This window comes from Brassica napus, chromosome C2 (genome assembly GCF_020379485.1).
Source record: "Brassica napus cultivar Da-Ae chromosome C2, Da-Ae, whole genome shotgun sequence".
Lineage (NCBI taxonomy): Eukaryota > Viridiplantae > Streptophyta > Magnoliopsida > Brassicales > Brassicaceae > Brassica > Brassica napus.
Window position 1 is genome coordinate 41027015 of NC_063445.1, and position 17614 is coordinate 41044628.

The window sequence follows — 17614 nt, forward strand, 5'->3', positions numbered from 1 at the left end:
TTTGTCTAACTAAGTTTGCTAAACTAAACCACTTAAACATAAATTCTCTAATGTGGAGTCGCAGCTCGCAAACAAATAGGTATATAACGGCAGTACTTAGCTGTGATGTTGTTTGAGATACGATGGTTAACACAAGTTCTCCAACTATCATCATTTTTTGGAACAAATAGCAGTCGCACATCAATTGACTCAAAGATTTAACATTTTTCCATTAGTTCACAAACTTGTCTTTGTAACACAATTATATATATATATATATATATATATATTCGAAGTAATAAAATCATGATTATTGGGAGGTTCTTAGGGTGAGGTTCTTAGCGGAATATAAGAACCCGTTTTTTAACTTTTAACTAAAAAAGCTAACCGTCTCTTAAAACTCTTATTTAATAGTCCGTTCTTACATTTTTTAGTTAAAAGTTAAGAGAAATGTTATTATATTCCGCTAAAAATCTGATTTTAAGAACCTTCCGATGATCATGCTCTAAAGTAAAAAAAAAAACCACACTTGATGCTTGTAAAAGTCTAGTAGTCATCGGTAAAAGTAACGTCAACTTGTCCGTCAACTGGTCCATTACATTAAATTTCTGTAGCGTAGGGCTCGGGATTCCACTTACCGTGTTTTCGGGGGTACATAATAAGTCAAATCAAGAATGTAACGATGATAGTAAAAAAAAAAGTAAAAATAAGTAAGATTATTTAAGGAGGGGATACGTACCCCAAGATTACCAGTGTAAACCGTTGCTGTGAACAAAAAGAAGAGAGAGTAAAACTCCGTCGATGACAATGCCCACGTGTATACTCCTCACCATCTTGTTCCTCTTGTGTATCTCTGGTTCGATTCACCTGGTTCGAGCTCAAAACCAAATGGGAGCCACTATTCATCCGGAAGAAGGTTTGTCTTTCAACCCTTTGAAATAATTAATAACAACTTGTTTGGTTTAAATAAAGTGACGGTTGGTAATAAAAAACTGACGGATAAACAACAGCGGAAGCTTTGAACTCCATCTTCGCGGCTTGGAATATTCAGGCGCCAAAGGAATGGAATATAAGCGGCGAACTTTGCTCCGGCGCAGCCATCAACGACAACATTATCATTGATGACAAAGCCTACAACCCTCTTATCAAATGCGACTGCAGTTTGGAAAAGTCTACACCCTGCCGAATCACCGCCCTGTACAGTACAACCTCTTTAATTTTTCTCTTATTTTTTTTTTCTTTTGTTTTCGCCACTGAATGTTTCCATGTTGTTGTTTTACTCCACAGCAAGGTCTATGCGATGGATGTTGCAGGGCCTATACCTCCACAGCTCTGGACTTTGACACACCTCACCAATCTGTATAGAAACTTTTTTTTTCATCATTCAGAAAGAGCTGGTAAATGCATTCAGTGTACCTCAAAATAACAGGCATTTTTCTTTCAGGAACCTGGCTCAAAATTATCTCACCGGACCCCTTTCTCCTGCAATTGGACAATTGGCTCGAATGGAATGGCTGTAAGGCTGTTGATTGAATGATAACTTCTTCCTTTTCTTAATCTTTCTCTCTTTCTTGTCACTTACTCTTGGCCTGTCCTGTTCTCAATTACCGTAGAACTTTTGGGATCAATGCCCTGTCAGGCTCCTTTCCAAAGGAAATTGGTTTGCTTACCAAGTTGAAATCTCTGTAAGCTTCTTCATTCTTCTTAAGAAAATATCATCATGCTTCCTTATTAATAAAACTATCTTCTGTATGCAGTGGTATTGGTCGAAATAACTTTGCCGGTTCTATACCAGCTGAGATTGGGAATTGTACGGAACTACTAAAAATGTGAGAATGTATTGTGCTTTTAGTGTGTAAATTTAGTTAATATAACCTTTCAAAATCATCTAGTGTTGTAAGCATTTCTTACATTCTATTTGCAGATACTTATCAAATTCAGGACTTAGCGGGGAAATACCTTCCTCATTTGCAAATCTTGTAAACCTGGAAGACGCGTAAGATTTTCTTTTAATTAAATTCTCATATACGTTAAGTTTTATCGTTGTGTTTCTACATTTCTGTAATTTTTTTATTAATTAATTTTACATTATTATTTATGTTTTGCGTGGGGGTGGTTTCCTATGTTTGTACCAGTGCGATCACCGATCTGGACATTACTGGTAGGATACCAGAATTTATTGGAAAGTGGACAAAACTTACTATCTTGTAAGAATGATTTTTAGTTTTAGAAAGTTATATATATTTGTTACTTATACTGCTCATGTTATCTAAATTGTACACTTAGTGGAGATGTTTTCATGCTACTGCAACCATGTTTTTACTGCAGGCAAATTCTCGGAACTGGTTTGACCGGTCCCATACCATCGTCATTTTCCAACTTAACTTCTTTGAGAGAACTGTATGTGTTTGGCATTGGTGTCACCGTGTCACAATCATTCTTGTTTAAGATTTTTTTTAATTTCCATCTCTGCATAACATAATCATATCTTAAATGTAGGAGTCTTGGTGATATATCCAATGGAAGCTCTTCCCTTGAATTCATTAAAGACATGAAATCTCTAACTACATTGTAAGGCAACAATTATACTCCAATCAATTGTGATCCTGGGCATAGCCAAATGAAGCATTGACATATAGCCTATTATTTTTTTTAAATTACATTAAAAAACCCCAAATTTGTCCTTTTTTTAATTAAACCCTTACTAAAACGTTTATATTCTCCACAATCTCAGGACCGCCCCTGACTCCAATTCATGAACTGTCTCAGTCTTCTCTTTGCGTGTATTTAATTGATGATATATGTTGCAGAGTATTGAGGAACAGCATTCTCACTGGGACAATACCCTCTAATTTTGGGGAATACTTAAATCTGACACAAGTGTAAGCATATTTTGAAGTCTTTTCTGTAAAACCAAGTGAGATGATTTGTGAAAGTCACCGAGACAATACCAAGTTATCTTAACGTTGCTGATAATGTTAGTTCTCAGTTTCCTCCATTCATTGAACTTACTGTGTTACCATGTCTGTTTTCCAGTGATTTAAGCTTTAACAGACTACATGGACCAATTCCAGCTTCACTTTTCAACGTGTATCAACTTACCTACTTGTAAGTTTTCTACTTCTTTTGGGTCTATATAGTCGTATCTAGCTGTGATAACTGTGGATGACCTTGTTGTCTTCATATTAGGTTTCTGGGAAACAACACGTTGAATGGTTCTTTGCCCACTAAAAAGAGCCAGACTTTGAGCAATATGTGGGTTACAACATAATCCGAAACTGTTTTGTAATATATTACGTATTCTGTAGTTTCTAATCCTTCTTCACAATCATATTATTTTAGAGATGTTTCGTACAATGATTTGGCTGGTACTCTTCCTTCATGGGTCAGCTTAGCAAACCTGAAACTGTAAGTGAACAAAACACTGTATCTCTACTTATAATCACAGTGGGTTTATATCAGAAAGAAATTAGCTTCCTTTTCTGATTAGGAAATATTATTATAATCCTAACAAAACTGTATGTTATTTGTGCAGCAATCTTGTTGCTAACAACTTCACCTTGGAAGGTCTTGACAAGAGGTGATTTTATTAAATATGTTCTTCTTGATACCTGATATTCTAGTTTCATTTTTTAATATCTGTCTGTTTCCATTTTGTTACAAGGGTTTTACCAGGAATAAAGTGCCTGCAGAAGAACTTCCCCTGCAATCGAGGAAAAGGAATCTGTAAGTGTGACAAAGATATATCATCATAACAGTTGCAGGTATTTTATTTTGGAAAAAAAGAAGATTTTCTTAAGGTTTTTCTGTTGACTGGTGTCTAGATTCTGACTTTTCAATCAAGTGCGGAGGGCCACAGATACGATCCATAACAGGAGAAGTATTTGAGAGGGATGACGAGGATCTTGGATCTGCTTCATTTTTCGTGAATGATGTTAACAGATGGGCAACCAGTAGTGTAGGACTTTTTGCCGGGAATATCAATAATATATGGGTTATCAACAGTTTGGACCGAGAGCTTTTTCAGACAGCAAGACATTCTTCATCTTCACTAAGATACTATGGGTTGGGGCTAGAAAATGGAGTCTATACCGTAAAACTTCAGTTTGCTGAAATAGAAATACTTGGTACTAATGCTTGGAAAGGTTTAGGAAGAAGACGTTTTGACATTTATGTCCAGGTGCTTTACAAGTTAACTTATTAATGTGTAATAATCATCTTTCTGAATTCTGAGACCTAGCTCCTTTTTTTACAGGGAAGACTTGTTGAAAAGGATTTTGATATACGCAAAACATCTGGTGACACTACTGTCCGACCAGTTCAGCGAAACTATAAAGCACATGTATCAGAAAATTATCTTGAAATTCATCTTTTCTGGGCTGGCAGAGGAACATTTACTATTCCTGTTAAAGGTACTTGTGGGCCACTAATATCGACCATCAGTGCAAAACCAGGTATCAAAACAAATGGCGAATTCTTTTCTTTTTCTTTTCTATAATCTTCCTGGTGCCTAAGTGTTACATGTTCAGATTTTATACCAACTGTGGGCAACAGACCACCATCAAAGAAAAAAATATACGACTGGTACTGTTGTGGGTGCTATTGTTGGCCTAGGCCTTTTAAGCATATTTGCAGGCGTGGTTATCTTCATCATCCGAAAAAGCAGAAAGCGTTACACAGATGATGCAGGTAATAATTACAACACAAACATGTCTTTGAGCTTGAACATCATCTTTCAAAGTGGTTCATATTTTTGGTATGGCAGAGCTGCTTAGTATGGATGTAAAGCCATACACTTTTGCTTACTCTGAACTTAAAAGTGCCACTCAAGATTTCAATCCCTCAAACAAGCTTGGAGAGGGAGGATTTGGGTCTGTTTATCGGGTAAACCCCTAACTAAGTAGCAATAGAACAGCAAATGGCATAACTAAAACTTTTAGAAACGAGTAGACGTCATACAATAATAATATATTCGTATACATATATAGATAGATATATGCATATTTCTCAAAGCGTTGGAAATAATGAGACATGTGCTTCATAGGCCTTGAACAATAAAATGGTAAGATTAATACACGTGTTTTTGTTATGCTTTGAAACATCTAACAGGGGAACCTGGCTGATGGAAGAGAGATCGCTGTGAAAATGTTGTCGGTTGGATCCCAACACGGAAAGGGACAATTTGTTGCAGAAATCATAGCAATTTCTTCAGTATTGCATCGCAACCTAGTAAAGCTTTACGGGTGTTGCTATGAAGGAGATCATCGCTTGCTCGTATATGAATATCTCCCAAATGGAAGTCTCGATCATGCACTATTTGGTAAAGAACATAAACATGGCTTATTTATATTTGCTTCTCTACAAAGCTGAATTACTCATTCTTTGAATGTTACAGGAGGGATTCTACATCTTGATTGGTCCACCCGTTTCGAGATATGCATGGGAGTAGCCAGAGGTCTAGCCTACCTCCACGAGGAGGCGAGTGTCCGTATAGTACACAGGGATGTTAAGGCCAGCAACATTTTGCTTGACTCTAAGCTGCTCCCAAAAATTTCTGACTTTGGGCTTGCAAGGCTATACGATGAAAAGAAAAGTCACGTAAGTACCCGAGTGGCAGGAACTATGTATGCATTTCCAACCACAGCTTTTTCTTATTTGGAACACTAATTTATATATGTATATATATAAAATATATAGTTGTATATATAACACACATGTTTGTGTGAATGCAAGTGGATATCTTGCGCCAGAATATGCCATGCGAGGAATCCTAACAGAGAAAACGGATGTGTATGCCTTCGGTATTGTGGCTCTTGAGTTGGTGAGTGGAAGGAAAAATTCTGATGTGAACCTCGGGAATGAGAAAAAATATCTTCTTGAATGGGTAAGTCCTTGCTTGTTAGTCAAATTTTTTAATGGAAAGGTATTTATCAAAATTTGATATAAATCTAACAACATTGGTGTATACAGGCCTGGAATCTACACGAGAATAGCTGTGAAGCTGAACTAATTGATCATGAGCTGACTGAATTCAACATGGAAGAAGTGAAACGCGTGATAGGAATTGCTTTGCTGTGCACATACTCATCTCATTCCTTGAGACCACCGATGTCAAAAGTGGTGGCTATGCTTTCAGGAGACATTGAGGTCAGTGAGGTAACCTCTAAGCTAGGCTACCTAACCGACTTAAGATCTGATGACACCTCAGGCTCCTCTTTTAGCGCCTTTCAAACTAAAGAAACAGGTGCTTCTGCGTATAACTCGACGAGCTTTGTGATGCCTAGTGACAGCGGCTATAAGCAAATGCTTGGAGTCAAGATCAATGAGGGGAGATGATGTCTGTTCTATCTATGATGGGCTATACATGTATGTCACTATATGAGGATCACTATTTTCTTCTTTCGCTGGAGAAACATTTTCACTTTGATTCAACAATGTTTTAAGCACTTTTTCATGAGTTTGTCCTCTAGTAATAGTAATACTAAAAGTTTATTTTATCAGTGTAGTTTGCAAACAACATCTAAACTACTAAAACAATTCATTTAGCCAAATCGGTGGTAGAAAACCAACAACATTGCTAAAGGAATACTACGCTGTGTGGTAACTTATATCTTTGTGTTCATTGCACGTAGGATATATTGGATTTCCTTACATCGGTGAAATTCATTTAGATGTATCAAGAAAGTATAACACTCTGTAGGTATAGACATCATCTTCTCAATTTAAAATATTATGTGGCAAACAGTATTGATGATAATTAATCTAGAAACTGACTGTAACGACCCTGATCTTGTTTTGGTGGAGCCTTTTTGGTTTTATTAAAATTAAAGCCCAATTCTTTCTTTTTATTTTGTCCCACATTGGAAGTTTAGAAAACCTACTTCCTTTTCCTCCTTCTATATAATAAAGTCAACCCTTCTCTTTATTCTCATCAAGTCAAAGTATTTCTTTGAATGTAACTAGTTGTTGTTAAATTATCCGACGACCAGTCACTAGTGAATTTTTCCGGTGGGATTTCTGGGTGAGCTTCCGGCGAGATTTCTAGGCGAGCTTCCGGCGGAATTTCTGGACGAGCTTCCGGCTGGTTTTTCTATTGACCATCTCCCGTCGATCATTCCAGCCAGTGACTAAGGTGAGGGTCTATTCCATAAATCTCATACCAGTGTAAAATTCTCTCAATCGTAGTTTAGATTCGAATCAGGATCCGTCTGTTTGAATTGAGTTTGTTTGAGTCTTGATTGTTAGTCAGTTCATTCATTGTAAACTGGAACTAGGGGTCTAGAGGATTCAACCGTTGATTTGATTGTGTGATGTTAAGAGATGCGATATATATATGTATGTATACATAGTTATGAGTAGGGACTATGTGAGAGGGCGGGGGTCCAGAGATGTCAGGACTAGCGACGCAGCTTTGGTAGGCGGGGGCTCAGAGACGTCTGGGCTAGCGACGTAGATTGTGTAGGGCGTGGGTGCAGAGATGTTTGCATTCGACGCAGCTTTGGAGGGCGGGGGTACAGAGACAGACTGTACTAGCGACGCAGCGTATGTATATATATATCCGTATGAGGAGATGCGGGATGTATTGACTAGTTATATGCTATCATCGCATTGTTTGTGTTGTGTGATGCTTTAGGCATCTTGTTTGTTCATGTTAGAGCTAAACTTCCATAGTGGGAGTTCTATTTACTCAAGTCAGTGGTTTGCGTGTTTAGCATCCCATACCTCACGGAGTAACTCCCCTGTTGCTCACCCCCCATCTTCCCATCGCAGGTGAGCTTGCCGAGTAGTTGGATATCTGGACGGTTTGGTGTCCTGGGGATCACATATTTTATTCCGGTTTTACATCGATTTATTAGACGTATTTTTATAAATCAATTTAAAGATGTAGTTCTTTTGTATTTATTTTATTAAATGCTTTGGTATTTTATTCGGTTTTGAATAACTCGGGTTGATTCGATACTTTTCAGTAAGTAGCACGCCGGTCTCGAAAGAGGAGGAGACGAGTGTTACAATTTGGTATCAGAGCGGGGTTCTGTCCCGGCTCCGACACGGGACGGTGATTTATGGGACTCAGATTTCAACGATTTTTAATATTTTGGGGATTGGGAACTTTAAATTAAAAAAAAAATGTCACCTTCCTCTCCAGTATCACTTGGTTAGTTTTTAGCGTTTCTGAGTTTGTTTTCTTTTGCAGGAGAAGACCAAGCTTCGTTTTGTTTCATTTGTTCTTTATCGTGTGTTCTTCTTTTCCTTTGTATCAGTTGATTCTTCTTTTCCTTTGTATCCGTTGAAGTGCTCCTCGGGTTCCAATTTAGAATTCGGGACGAATTCCGATTAAGTGGGGAAGAATTGTAACGACCCTGATCTTGTTTAGGTGGAGCCTTTTTGGTTTTATTAAAATGAAAGCCCAATTCTCTCTTTTTATTTTGTCCCACATTGGAAGTTTAGAAAACCTACCTCCTTTTCCTCCTTCTATATAAGAAACTCAACCCTTCTCTTTATTCTCATCAAGTCAAAGTATTTTTTTGCATGTAACGAGTTGTTTTTGAATTATCCGACGACCAGTCACTAGTGAATTTTTCCTGTGGGATTTCCGGGTGAGCTGATAACAGGTTTTTTTGGCTATTGCAAATGTTGTAGCATAGTGGGGTGAATGTCGAACCAGTCCTAGTGATGTGAATCAGTGAGAATACAAGTCATTTTTTAAGCTAAGCAGATTCAATAGTGGTGAGTGTGTGTCAAGTAACAATAGCAAACAGAGCAATACAACAAGGTTTTAATCAATTTAGACAAGTGGGTATTGGGAATTGACTTCAAGTAACTAAGATCCAATCTAGGTGACAAGCTTTCAATCAAAGTAATCTCTTAAGTCTAAACACAATTTTAGACAAGTCCTATGTCTAGGTAAATGTCCATTTGCTTAGAAATCATTAAACATCAAATGTCTTTGGCTTAATTCAATCAAGCAATTTTTAAGTTCAAGTTTAATAACTATCTAGCAATTTTAACATCAAGTGTCCTTGGCTAATCTCACTAGAGCTTAGTTGAGTTGATTCAAACACTTCATCTTATCATGTCTGATGAGAAGTGTTTAGAAATCAGGTTTAGAGTGATCAAGCCTAAACAAGCATTAAGAATACTCAACAAGCAAGTTCATACAAGGATCTAATACAATAACACCATAGATCTTCACTAAGTTACTCTAATCTCCCTAACCCATCAATTCTTAAGAAAACTACTCACTAATCTCCATGAAAACACTTAATCTCATAATAGATTGAAGCATATTCAAGTAGATACAACAGATAATAAAGATAAACAAGGATTAAACAAGCAAAACGAAATTAAAACTCAAGAACAGATGATGAACAATGAAGAACAGCTCAAAAACAATAAGAACAATGATATTTCAAAGAGAGAGAGTTTTTGACAAGTTAAATTATTACTAAAGTTAGATAATGATGTTTCTTTGACACTCCTTTAATAAAAAGAAAGCAGATATTATACAAAAAAGTAGGAAAACTCGTGCAAAGGAAAGGTAGAAGAAAGTGGCAAGTTGGGACATCCAATTAACTTTCCAGTGGTCCCCGGCGAGGGTTGATACACATATAGTAAATCGATCATAACTTATCCAATACAGCTCCAAATGACTTGAAACCACTTCTATTGGAAAGCACACTCAATTTCCAGTGTCTCCACAAATTTTGAGCTTCAGAAGAGATCTTTAAGGCCTTCGTCCGTGTTCATCTTTCACTCTTTGGACTCAAAATCCCTCCAATGGTCCTCTAACTCATCCATGGTGCTCTCCAACACCTGATATGTACAAATGTAATGATATGTAACCTAAATGTGCCTAAATTATGCTCTAAATGACCAAACTATGCAAGAATAAGAAGTTAAAAACATGTAAATTCACAAGATATCAACTCCCCCACACTAGTCCTTTACTTGTCCTCAAGTAAACTTTCAAGTCCTAAGAAGGAAGAAGTTTGAAAAAGGGAGCTCATAGCCAAAAGACACACATCCTAGCTCTTCTACAACATTCCAAATGATCATAGCAAACAATCATTGGTCATTCTTTTATCAGTCTAGCTTCTCAATGCCTATCAAACTCTTTTTATTTCTTTACACAAAGTGCAATGCTCATCAATCAACAAGTTACTTCAACCAATTCTCACATTCATTCACACACACACACAAGGTGGATTCTCACAAATGGGCACATGATCTCAATCACTTGGGTTGGTAGATTAATGGTCTTTTATGAATGAAAAGAAAGGTTCAAATACAATCTTTTTAATGGTGGCAATCACTCAAGAACAAGGAGCATGATCATTATGCAAAATTTATCTAAGACTAGGAGCAATTCATGCATACATAGTTCATTCTCATCATTCTACTCTTCTTCCTAAGTGATTACAAATTCTACCCATCTTTTATATTTCAAAACCCAAATATATACACTTCACTCACATTTCTCACCAAGTGAACTCTCTCTTCTTTTTTTTACATGATCAACCAACTAAGAACTTGACACTCTTTTTCTTTCCCATTATGATCTTTCATTCATTTTTTTTTTACTTTGGGGAATTCTAATCGACACACTTAAGAGTTTTTCTTCTTTTATTTTCTTGGTTCCTATTGGTTTTCTTTTCTTATTGACACTCTTTGATCTTTTTCTCTTCTCTCAAACCCAAGATATAACAACTTAAAAACACACAAACTCACTCACCATCCTAGATGCTAGTTCAAATGAGGATCTTATGCTAGCAATAGATGAGAACAAACATATGTCGCTCCCAATACTCTCAAGATTTTGCACATGACAAGCTATCAATAAGAGACCTCACTCAACAAATCAATATTGGTTTCAAAGAATGGCAAGGGTTCAAGGGTAGGGGAGTGCCATTTGGGTTAATCAAAGGATAATACATGGAATAAGATAACCCAAATGTGTATGAAATCCATGATCAAGTATGCAAGTACCCATATGCAAGAGAGATTAAATTCATTATGCCCAAGTTCAGTTTGTAATTTGTTTCAAGAACAATGTCAATATCATATGAGTAACATGTTTCAAAAAGAGTTTCAAGGCTCAAGAGATGCTTGTAGATATGTTCTTTTCATGGCAATTTCAATCATGGCTCCCTATGCATAATTCAATACACACAACTCTTTTTAAAAAAATTTTATTTTTTTTTTATTCAGAAATCACAAGAAAATCCGAAATGCAAATCATTAAAATCCACACAAATGCAAAGTGCTAGATATGTCACATGCAAATCATCCAAATAAAAACAAGTAAAATGATCAGTTTTTATAGTACCCCCACCACACTCGAATCACACAGTCTCTTGTGTGACTTTGAAATTGGAGTGGTTTACATGATAAGTAAAATAAAAATTACTAGAGATGTGGAGAGATTTTAAACCGGATTAGAGTACTTACCTTTTGACTGTAGCGACATGAGAATGTCACTATGGATATGTCGCTACGGTCCTTAGCCAAATATTGCATTCTCTTCGTTTGGTCGTAGTAACATGAGGATGTCGCTACGCACGTCGCTAAGGTTGTCCGTAAAGGGTTATAGCGACATGTGTGGGTCGCTATGCGCTTGTCGCTATGCTATCTTCCTTGTAGCGACCCAATCATGTCTCTATGAGCATGTCTCCACAGCACTTGTGTTTCTTTCCTAGCCTCTTTTGAATCCTTTCCTTTTCCTGAGCACCTTCCAAACTGAAATCACACACAATTCACACAAACAAACACACAAACAAGGATAGTTCACACAATTTATTAAAAACATTCACACATATATACAAAGGATACTCTTGGGATTTCCTCCCAAGTGAGCTTGTTTTAAGTCTCTAGCTTGACTTTGCCTCCTTTAGGTTAGACTGTGGTTGGATCGGAAAGTGGAACTGAAGTTCCCAGGTCTTCCGATTTGGTTCCCAAGTAAAGCTTAGCCCTTTGTCCATTGATGGTGAACTCTCTTCCATCAGAACTCCACAAAACTATTGCTCCATAAGGTTTAACCTATTTAACCTTGAAAGGACCAGACCACCTTGACTTGAGCTTGCCTGGAAACAACTTCAGTCTGGAGTTGTAGAGAAAAACTTGATCTCCTTCTTTAAAGTCTCTTTCCAGGATATGTTTGTCATGGAGAGCCTTTGTTTTCCCTTTGTAGATCTTTGAACTTTCAAAAGCTTCAAGTCTTATCTCATCAAGTTCATTCAGCTGGATCAATCTCTTCTCCTTGGCACTCTTGATGTCAAAGTTCAGCAACTTGACTGCCCATAGTGCCTTGTACTCAAGCTCAACTGGTAGATGGCAAGACTTTCCATAGAGAAGGTTGAAAGGTGTAGTTCCCAAAGGTGTCTTGTAAGCTGTCCTATAAGCCCACAATGCATCATCAAGCTTGATGGACCAATCTTTCCTTGTAACCCCCACAATCTTCTCCAGAATGGACTTGATCTCCCTGTTGGAAATCTCAACTTGACCACTTGTTTGGGGGTGGTAAGGAGTTGCAACCTTGTGCTTCACACCATTCTTCTTAAGGAGGTTTGCAAACAGTTTGTTGATGAAGTGAGACCCTCCATCACTGATCACAACTCTTGGAATCCCAAACCTTGGAAAGATTATGCTCTTGAACATTTTTAGAACCACCTTTGCATCATTGGTTGGACTTGCAATTGCTTCAACCCACTTAGAGACATAATCTACAGCCACCAGTATGTACTTGTTGCTATAAGATGAAGGAAAAGGCCCCATGAAGTCAATACCACAGACATCAAACACTTCAACTTCTAGGATGGGGTTTTGAGGCATTTCATTCCTCTTTGTGATGTTTCCTCTTCTTTGACAAGAGTCACACCTTGAGACAAAGTCTTAGGTGTCTTTAAACATGTGAGGCCACCAAAATCCAGCTTGTAGCACCTTTGCAACTGTCTTAAATGTAGCAAAATGGCCTCCATAGGATGATCCATGACAATGTGTAAGGATCCCATCAATTTCTTCTTCAGCCACTGCCCTTCTATAGAGTTGATCTCTACAAAGTATGTAAAGGTAAGGCTCATCCCAATAATATCTCTTCACATCCTTATAGAACTTCTTCTTGGCATAACCTTCAAGTTCAATGGCTCTTTTCCACTAGCTAAGTAGTTGACTATATCAGCATACCAAGGACCCTTCTCATCAGCTGCCTTCACCTCTTCAAGTTTCTTTCCTGTCTCACAAACAGCTACCACTGCATGAATAGCCATCATTTGCTCTTCTGGAAGTCTGTCATCAATAGGGATTCCACACTCCACCTTCAACCTGGACAGGTGATCAGCTACTCCATTCTCAACTCCAGGCCTGTCCTTGATCTCAAGATCAAACTCTTGTAGCAGCAGAATCCACCTCAACAGTCTTGGTTTTGCATCTTTCTTGGCTAAGAGGTGTCTCAATGCAGCATGATCAGTGTAGACAGTCACCTTTGACCCAACCAAGTAGCTTCTGAACTTCTCAAATGCAAAGACAATGGCCAATAGCTCCTTCTCAGTTGTAGAGTATTTAGCTTGAGCTTCATCAAGGGTTCTACTTGCATAGTAGATCACATGTGACTTCTTGTCTCTCTTCTGGCCTAGGACTGCTCCTACAGCAAAGTCACTTGCATCACACATGATCTCAAAGGGGAGATCCCAATCTGGCGGTTGAACTATGGGTGCACTGATGAGTGCATTCTTCAGGTTTTTGAAAGCTTCCATACACTCCTCATCGAAGTGAAATGCAGCTTCTTTGCATAACAGCCTGGTCAATGGTCTAGCTATCTTAGAGAAATCCATGATGAATCTTCTATAGAAACCGGCATGACCCAGAAAGCTTCTTATATCCTTCACTGTTCTTGGTGGAGCTAGACCAACCATGAAATCTATCTTGGCTTTGTCCACTTCAATTCCTTTCTCAGAAACTTTGTGTCCAAGAACAATCCCTTCCTTGACCATGAAGTGACACTTCTCCCAATTGAGCACCAGGTTAGTGTCCTCACATCTCTGTAATACCATGCAAAGATTTGACAAACAAGTAGCAAACGAAGAACCGTATACAGAAAAATCATCCATAAACACCTCCATTACATCCTCAATAAGATCAGAGAAAATTGACATCATTGCTCTTTGGAATGTTGCTGGTGCATTGCACAGTCCAAATGGCATCCTTCGATATGCAAAGGTACCATAAGGACAAGTGAATGTCGTTTTCTCTTGGTCATTTGGGTGTATAGGGATTTGGAAAAATCCAGAGTATCCATCAAGGAAACAATAATAAGGATGGTTAGCTAGCCTCTCTAACATCTGATCAATGAATGGTAAAGGGAAATGATCCTTTCTAGAGGCTGCATTCAGTTTTCGATAGTCAATGCACATCCTATGTCCAGTTATTGTTCTTGTTGGTATTGACTCATTATTTTCGTTCTTAACAACTGTTATGCCACCTTTTTTAGGAACTACATGCACAGGTGAAACCCAATTGCTATCAGAGATAGGATAGATCACACCAGCATCTAATAATTTGATTATCTCTTTTTTAACAACACCTTTCAAATTAGGATTTAATCTTCTTTGGTGTTCAATTGAAGTTTTAGATTCATCCTCTAGATGTATCCTATGCATGCACAAATATGGTGAGATTCCTTTAATGTCATCAAGTGAGTATCCTAGTGCTTTTCTATACTTTTTAAGTTCATTTAAAAGCATAGACAATTCATTCTCAGTCAGCTCACTACTCACAATGACAGGATATGTCTCATTAGGTCCAAGGAAAGCATACCTTACACCATGGGGAAGAGGTTTAAGCTCCACTTTTGGTGCCTTGAGCTCACTCCAATCAGCTTCATGGAGGTTCTCTTGAATGTCTGCTGAGGCAGCATGTTGAGTCTTTTGTGGCAACTCCATGAACTCATCTTCTCCATCGTCCTCAAGGTGAACATTTAGCCTTCTTACTAGCTCATCACTCTCCTTGTTTTCAATCATTTGGGTCTCTCTTTCAATGGTCAGGGCATGTTGAAGAGAGTCCTCAATCGCTAACTTCTCAAGGAAATCATCAGCCAAGGCATCCATCTCATCAATGTAGAATATTTCTCCTTGAGTTGTGGGCTTCTTCATCATCTCATTGATATCAAAATGGAGAATGTGACCTTTTCCAAGGTGGAGATCAGTTGTGCCATCTCTCACATTCACCATTGCTCCAGCAGTTGCCAAGAAAGGTCTTCCAAAGATCAAAGGATCTCTAGGCTCTTCATCCATCTCAAGCACTACAAAGTCAGTAGGCACTTCACAATTTCCTATCTTGACAGGAAGATCTTCTAGGATGCCAATGGGGAGCTTGACAGATCGATCAGCTAGCACCAAAGAGATCTTGCACTTTTTATATTGTGTAAACCCAAGCTTCTTGGCAATGGATAGTGGCATGAGGCTGACACTTGCTCCCAAATCACATAGACATCTCTCAAATGTCAAAGGTCCAATGGCGCATGGCAGGGTGAAACTACCAGGGTCTTCTAGCTTCCTTGGGACAGTCAGTCTCTGAATAATGGCACTGCACTCATGAGTAAGAATCACCATCCCTTCCATCTCTTTCTTCTTTTGTTCTACAGCATCTTTCAAAAACTTGCTGTATTGTGGAACCAGCATAAATGCATCAATTATGGGCATGGTGAGCTGAACTTCACTCATTTGCTTGTCAAACAAGGCTTTGTACTTCTCTAGGAGTTGCTTCTTGAATCTTCCAGGAAAGGGAAGCTTTGGCTTGTCAAACTTGTTGTTTAGATCATGGTAATTTCCATCAATCTTGTTGTGGAGATTTTTCAGCTCACACCCTAATTGTTTCTCACTTCTTGCTTGTCCCTCCAATAATTGTTTCAGCATAGCTTCAGTACTACTCTCTTGTGGAGGTTGTATTGATGATCCAGCTTGGTCTTGTGCCGGTTGACTTGGTTTTGGTGAGAATCCAGGAGGGAAGTTCTGTTTTGGTTGGTAACCACCTTGGTTGTTGTTGTAGAATGGCTTAGGCTGATTGTTGTAGAATGGTCTTGGCTGGTAGTTGTTGAATGGCTTCTGTTGGTTGTTGTAGAAGGGTTTCTGTTGGTTGTTGTTCTGGTATTGATAGTCAGGCTCCTTCTTGTACCATGTACCCTGAGCATTGACATAGTACATATCTTCTTGGCATTCTACTCCATCAACTTCGGCAACCATATGTAACTCCTCTTTCTTGGTTTTTTCTGATAGTAGCATGTCAATCTTGTCTTGAAGTGCTTTCAGCTCTTTCTTTGTGGTCATATCTTCTCCTCCACCACTTCTGTCTCTTCTATCATATTCATCATTGTAGACAGAGTCACTCTGTGCCATGTTCTCCAAGAGTTCTAAAGCATCTTCCACAGTCCTCCCCAAGAAGTTTCCATTGCTTGCAGTGTCAAGCTGACTTTTGAATTTAGGCAAGACTCCTCTGTAGAAAGTCTTAGCAAGCTCTCATTGTTGAAGCCATGGTGGGGACATTGAGACAAGTAGCTTCCGAATCTCTCCCATGCCTCTGAAAATCCTTCAAGTCCTCTTTGTTGAAAACCAGAGATCTGATTTCTAAGGTTGGCAATCCTTGTAGCAGAGAAGAACTTGTTGAGGAAGTCCTTCTTGCATTCATCCCAAGTGGTTATAGTATCACTTGAGATGTTTTTCTCCCAAGTGTGAGCCTTGTCTCCCAAAGAGAAGGGAAACAATCTGAAGCCAAACATTTACCTCCTACTATTTAGCATTTAATTATCCAACCACGTCAACTTTGCGATTCTTGGAACTGTACCTATAAATTAATATGGATGTCCAATTCCATGATTCTCACCATTTCATCCCGTTCTTCACTGTTTCTTCCTCTGAATTTCTGTTTACAGCAATGACATCTTCTCAAATCCTGCTCTCTGGATTGAAATATGGTCGTTGTTATCACAACGTAGTGACCCTTCTTCTTCTGGAGGCGCGTAACGTTAAAATTGTGGTGAATTAATCAGCCTTGAAATGGCAATCTTGAGAAGATCCAGGCTATGCCATCATGGTTGACTTTCCTAATAAAGTGTTTGGCTGAGTTGGTGATGAAACTGTTACCATTCTAAACAACCACCCCCATCATTTAGACATCGCTGACGATGTCTTCAGATAGGGACGAGGGAGGAGATAGGCAGATCTGACAGCTGCTGTTGCCGAGATCCTAGGAGACTAAGGAAATGATGCAATCCTGGTTAAACCAACTGAGGAAACAACCCTGAACGAATCAACCTTAGAAGAACATGCAGAGGTATCCAAGTGGATGTGACACTGTTGATGAACCCTAGTGGATGCAACTCTGTAGATGAACCTGAATGGATACCTTACTCCAATGTTAAGAAAGCAGACCCATTTGCAATCTCTGACGGGCCTATTACGAAATCTAAGTCAAATAAGCTAATTGAGAAGATTGTTGGCCTTATTCAGAATATGAAAAGTGAAGAAGAGTTTCTTGGCCAAGCCACCACCTCCCCAACCACCTCCATTTACTCATATGTCTCCCACAACAGCTAGTTTGTGTTTTATGTGCTTGTAATGCAACATATCTACTTGTTTTCTTTCCTGTT

General features: G+C 38.4%; 1 protein-coding gene, 1 non-coding gene and 1 pseudogene across 2 annotated transcripts; 2 read left to right on the forward strand and 1 right to left on the reverse strand.

The window, feature by feature from the left end:
* Window positions 1–720: 720 nt before the first annotated feature.
* Window positions 721–6479, forward strand: LOC106371582 (annotated as a pseudogene).
* A 5720-nt stretch (window positions 6480–12199) lies between these two features.
* On the reverse strand, window positions 12200–16364 carry LOC125582397. The gene is made up of 2 exons (XM_048749075.1): window positions 16151–16364; window positions 12200–16000 (listed from the first exon to the last, which is right to left on the reverse strand). The coding sequence occupies exons 1-2, from the start codon at window positions 16362–16364 to the stop codon at window positions 13071–13073; spliced, it is 3144 nt and encodes a 1047-aa protein (XP_048605032.1). The 3' UTR covers window positions 12200–13070.
* A 129-nt stretch (window positions 16365–16493) lies between these two features.
* LOC125582702 lies at window positions 16494–16600 on the forward strand. The gene has a single exon (XR_007320158.1). It is a non-coding gene; the product is annotated as a small nucleolar RNA R71 (small nucleolar RNA).
* The last annotated feature ends 1014 nt before the right edge of the window (window positions 16601–17614 follow it).

Bases quoted from the DNA above. Each gene is read 5' to 3' on its own strand.
- LOC125582397 (XM_048749075.1), bottom strand. From the start codon at position 16,364: ATGGCACAGAGTGACTCTGTCTACAATGATGAATATGATAGAAGAGAC. The intron at 16,001-16,150 runs GTACATGGTACA...ACAACAACCAAG, and splicing joins GTACTATGTCAATGCTCAGG to GTGGTTACCAACCAAAACAG.